The following is a 4492-nucleotide window of genomic DNA, read 5'->3' as shown; positions in this document are numbered from 1 at the left end:
CCCCCCAACCCCCAAAATCATGCGAACCCCCATGCCACCAGCCCATGCAGCCCTGCTCATGCCAGGCCCCCACCCTACAGCACTTGAAGGTGGGGAAGGGGGGACGGACACACACGCGGTGTGGGGGTCCCCAGCTTGGCCCGGGGGTGGCGTGTCGCCCCGGGACCCCCCCCTGCCAGGCCTGCCTGGGCCCCGCTGCGGCCATGCCAGGCGCTTACATACACGTGTCTCCTCTTGACATTGTGGGTACGGGCAGGGTGAAGGCAGGGAGCGGGCAGGGGGGCGGGCAGGGAACGGGCAGGGGGCGGGCAGGGCTCCCCGGCGCCGCTGCAGCTCTGCCTGCTCCGCCGTAATAACCCGACGAGACGCTCCCTTCTACCTTCTCTACCGCTCCCTTCTAGTAGCCGCGCCTCCCCGGCCCGCTCCTCCAGTTTGCATGCTCTGGGGTTTATTTTGATTTTATGTTTTGTTTTTTGGTTTTTTTTTTAATATATGTTATTATATTTTATCAATTATAATGTATTATTTAATTATAAAAATTCTATTGTTAATAATTATTTATTCACACAGAATCACACAGAATCTTCTAGGTTGGAAGGGACCTTAAAGATCATCTTGTCGGCAGGGAGCGGGCAGGGGGGCGGGCAGGGAACGGGCAGGGGGCGGGCAGGGCTCCCCGGCGCCGCTGCAGCTCTGCCTGCTCCGCCGTAATAACCCGACGAGACGCTCCCTTCTACCTTCTCTACCGCTCCCTTCTAGTAGCCGCGCCTCCCCGGCCCGCTCCTCCAGTTTGCATGCTCTGGGGTTTATTTTGATTTTATGTTTTGTTTTTTGGTTTTTTTTTTAATATATGTTATTATATTTTATCAATAATAATTTATTATTTAATTATAAAAATTCTATTGTTAATAATTATTTATTCACACAGAATCACACAGAATCTTCTAGGTTGGAAGGGACCTTAAAGATCATCTTGTCCAACCGTCAACCTCACTTTGACAAAAATAGACACCCACACAACAAACAAGAAGCATCACCATCACTAAACCAGACCTCCCAGCACTACATCAACCCGTCTTTTGAACACCTCCAGGGATGGGGCCTCAACCACCTCCCTGGGCAGCCCATTCCAATGGCTGATGACCCTTTCAGTGAAAAAATTTTTCCTAATATCCAGCCTGAACCTCCCCTGGGGCAACTTGAGGCCATTTCCTCTTGTCCTGTCGCCTGTGACTTATTTAATTATAATGATTATAGTTTATTAAATATCTATATCTCCTCAATCTACTATATCATAGAATCATAGAATCATAGAATGGTTTGGGTTGGAAGGGACCTCAAAGATCATCGAGTTCCAACCCCCTGCCCTGGGCAGGGACACCTCCCACTAGAGCAGGTTGCTCCAAGCCCCATCCAGCCTGGCCTTGAACCCCTCCAGGGATGGGGCAGCCACAGCTTCTCTGGGCAACCTGGGCCAGGCTCTCACCACCCTCAGAGTAAAAAATTTCTTCCTGAGATCTAATCTGAATCTTTTTTCTTCCAATTTAAAACCGTTTCCCCTTGTCCTATCATTACCCTTCCTGGCAAAGAGTCCCTCCCCAGCTCTTCTATAGGCACCCTTCAGATATTGAAAGGCTGCTATAAGGTCTCCCCGGAGCCTTATCTTCTCCAGGCTGAACAATCCCAGCTCCCTCAGCCTGTCTTCATAGGAGAGGTTCTCCAGCCCTCGGGATGGGTATAAAATACGGGATATAAAATACAGGAGATAAGCGTATATATAAAATACGCCAGATTAGCGATTTTTAAGATTTTCCCCCACCTGGGTGCAGGCTGGGTCTCCAAACTCAGAGTATTAACACCTCTACCCCTCTTTTAGGGTGAGAGCACGTTACCCAAAGCAGCATGAGAGCGGTGTCTGTGCTGAATCCTGCACCGTGCCTTCAGGGAATCCTGATGCCAGATGTGTTTTGAGCACACATTTTGGGGGCGGGGAGGGGGGGCTAGACCCCCAAAACACCCACACTTCCCCAAACAAAGCCCTTTTCCCACCCAGGTTTTCCCCAGAGGTCCTGTCTCCCATGCACTCCTCGTCAGCTGGTTAACGAGTCGATATAATTGCACGCTCCCTGCCCAGGCTTTCCCACTCTCGGGGGACCGAAGAGCTGCTCGTTGTTTACTACCGAAGGCCACTGCAGTCTAAAGGTCAGCAGCAAAGGACAACAGACCTTTGGAGCAGAGCTGCTTTCCCCACGGAATGAAAACAAAAAGTAAGAGCTGTTGTGAACAGGACGATTCACCCAGAAACAGAATTTCAGGCGACATGACCCCCCCATGCCACATACGACCTGTCAAACCCATGTTATTGCAAAGACAGGGGAAAATACCTCAGTTTTGGGAAGCCCCACGCATGGGGCTGTCACCACAGAGGGGGAAACCCCCACCCAGGGTGCAGCCACCCCATCCCTCCTGCGTTCGGGGACCACCATCCCATGGATGTCCACCTTGGATGATGTCCTCCTTGTTTCTGGTTATTACCACCCAGAAAGGGCATGGGGGCAGGTGGCTGTGCTGGGGACACGGGTGGCCCCAAGGATCCCACCACCCCTCTCCTTCCTTGTCTTCGCACTCTCAGCCACCAGAACCCCTCCCAGGACAGAAAGATCTGGAGACAAACCTCAGAGGCATCGGTGAGGACCCAGCGCCTGGGGCAGGTTTTCAACCAGAGTCTGTAAATCCAGGAGAGGCGAAGGCCCACGCCGTTGGAGTCACATCGGGCAGCAGCTTCACGCCATCGCCTGGGAGATTTAACCAACCTCGTTAGCCCAGTTCCAATAAATAATAGTGGTTTCTTAAGAGCAGGGTGGTGCATCTGCCCAAACCCCGCTTCAGCCAGGCCTCGCTCCGGCCCCACGGCGCCGTGGGGCTGTGGCAGACGTGGGGCACCCCATGTTGCTCACGTTGTGCAAAGGGAGCTGTGAAAGACAGGATCTTACTCAAAGCCTCAACTACGGCCCTGAGATCTGCTCCAACCTGGATATTTGGCCCCGAGGCTCCAAGGCACAAATTGCACGGGCCCGACACAGACTTTCTAATATAGTTACGAACACCAAGAAAAAAAATAATAATCAAAGGTTTGGAAGGGGGGGCAGTTGGGTTTGGTCAACCACCCCTGTTATTACAGTTTTTGACACATTTTCATCATTGTTGGACGCTGCTGGGTTCCCAAGCGCCGCTCGTGCTGTTGGGGGCAGGGGGTTGTGTTACCAGCTCTGGAGATTGCACAAGGGAAGTGCAAGCACCAGGGCCAGGATCCAGCCCCGGGGCAGGATTTGGCCCCGCAGCAGCGCTCGGGAGGGATGGGGGAAGGTCTGGGACCGGGCAGTGCGGGGGCAAAGGCTGGTCTGGTGTCTGGTGGAGGAGGGCAAACCCTGCCATGGAGCAGCACTGGGGGCCAAAATACCCCCCCAGCACCCCGAGAGCCTCCCTGTGTCTGGAAAACATTCCCCACCTGCCCGGGGGGGGTGTGTAAGACCCCCATGGCCACACCATGTCCCCCTGCCATGGAGCACTGAGGACCAAAATAGCGCCCTGAGAGCCTCATGGTGTCTGGGACAAGTTCCCCACCCGTGTATGGGGGGGCGTGTGTAAAACCCCACAGTCACGCCATACCCCTCAATGTCGTGGAGAACTGGGAGCCAAAATAGCCCCCAAGAAGCCTCACAGTGGCCGGAATGTGTTCCCCCACTGCAAACCCACCCACCTGCGGGGGGTGTGTGTGTGTAAAACCCCACAGCCACACCACACACCCCCTGCTGTGGAAAACCGGGGGCCAAAACAGCCCCTCAAGAAGCCTCATGGTGCCTGGAACACGTTCCCCACCCGTGTGGGTGGGGAGCTTGTGTAAAACCCCATGGCCACCAGGGCCAAAAGAGCCCCCCAAGGTGTCTGGCACAAGTTTCCCACCCGTGTATGGGGGGGGGGAGCGTGTGTAAAACCCCACGGCCACACCACGGCCCCCATGTCGTGGAGAACTGGGGGCCAAAACAGCCCCCCGAGAAGCCTCATGGTGCCCGGGACACGTTCCCCACCCGTGTGTGTGTGTGCGGTGTGTGTGTAAAACCCCACGGCCACGCCGCATCCCCCACATCGTGGAGAACCGGGGACCAAAATAACCCCCTGAACCCCCCCGAGAAGCCTCACGTTCCCCGGGACACGCTCCCACCCGTGTGTGTGCAGTCCGTGTGTGTGTGTGTGCGGTGCGTGTGTAAAACCCCACGGCCACGCCGCGCCCCCCCTTTCCCGCCGGCGGGGAGGGGGAAGGAGCGCGGGGGGTGGGGGCGTGGCTCCGTCGAGGCTCCGCCCCCTTCTCTCCCCGCGCCATGAATGAACGGGGCGCGGGGGCGGGGCCGGGAAAGGGCGGGAGGCGCTGCGCGCGTCAGGGGTGAATGGGGGCGGTGCCGCGGCGGGGGGTGACGTGGGGCGGGGGACGCGG

General features: G+C 56.1%; 1 protein-coding gene across 2 annotated transcripts in view; it reads right to left on the bottom strand.

Annotated features, from left to right (window-relative positions):
* LOC106890434 (lysosomal alpha-glucosidase-like) overlaps positions 1-4492 on the bottom strand; it is an 18234-nt gene that overhangs the window by 12776 nt on the left and 966 nt on the right. For both annotated transcript variants that reach the window (XM_014946257.1, XM_014946255.1), the window contains exon 2: positions 2675-2795. In XM_014946257.1, the coding sequence (XP_014801743.1) occupies positions 2675-2685 (11 nt within the window). In that variant the 5' untranslated portion in view covers positions 2686-2795. The remainder of the gene's footprint in view (positions 1-2674; positions 2796-4492) is intronic.

The sequence above is a fragment of the Calidris pugnax genome, unplaced genomic scaffold (assembly GCF_001431845.1).
Source record: "Calidris pugnax isolate Ruff unplaced genomic scaffold, ASM143184v1 scaffold123, whole genome shotgun sequence".
NCBI classification, from domain to species: domain Eukaryota; kingdom Metazoa; phylum Chordata; class Aves; order Charadriiformes; family Scolopacidae; genus Calidris; species Calidris pugnax.
The sequence above is the reverse complement of the archived record's forward strand: the minus strand, read 5'-3'. Positions and strand labels throughout refer to the sequence as shown.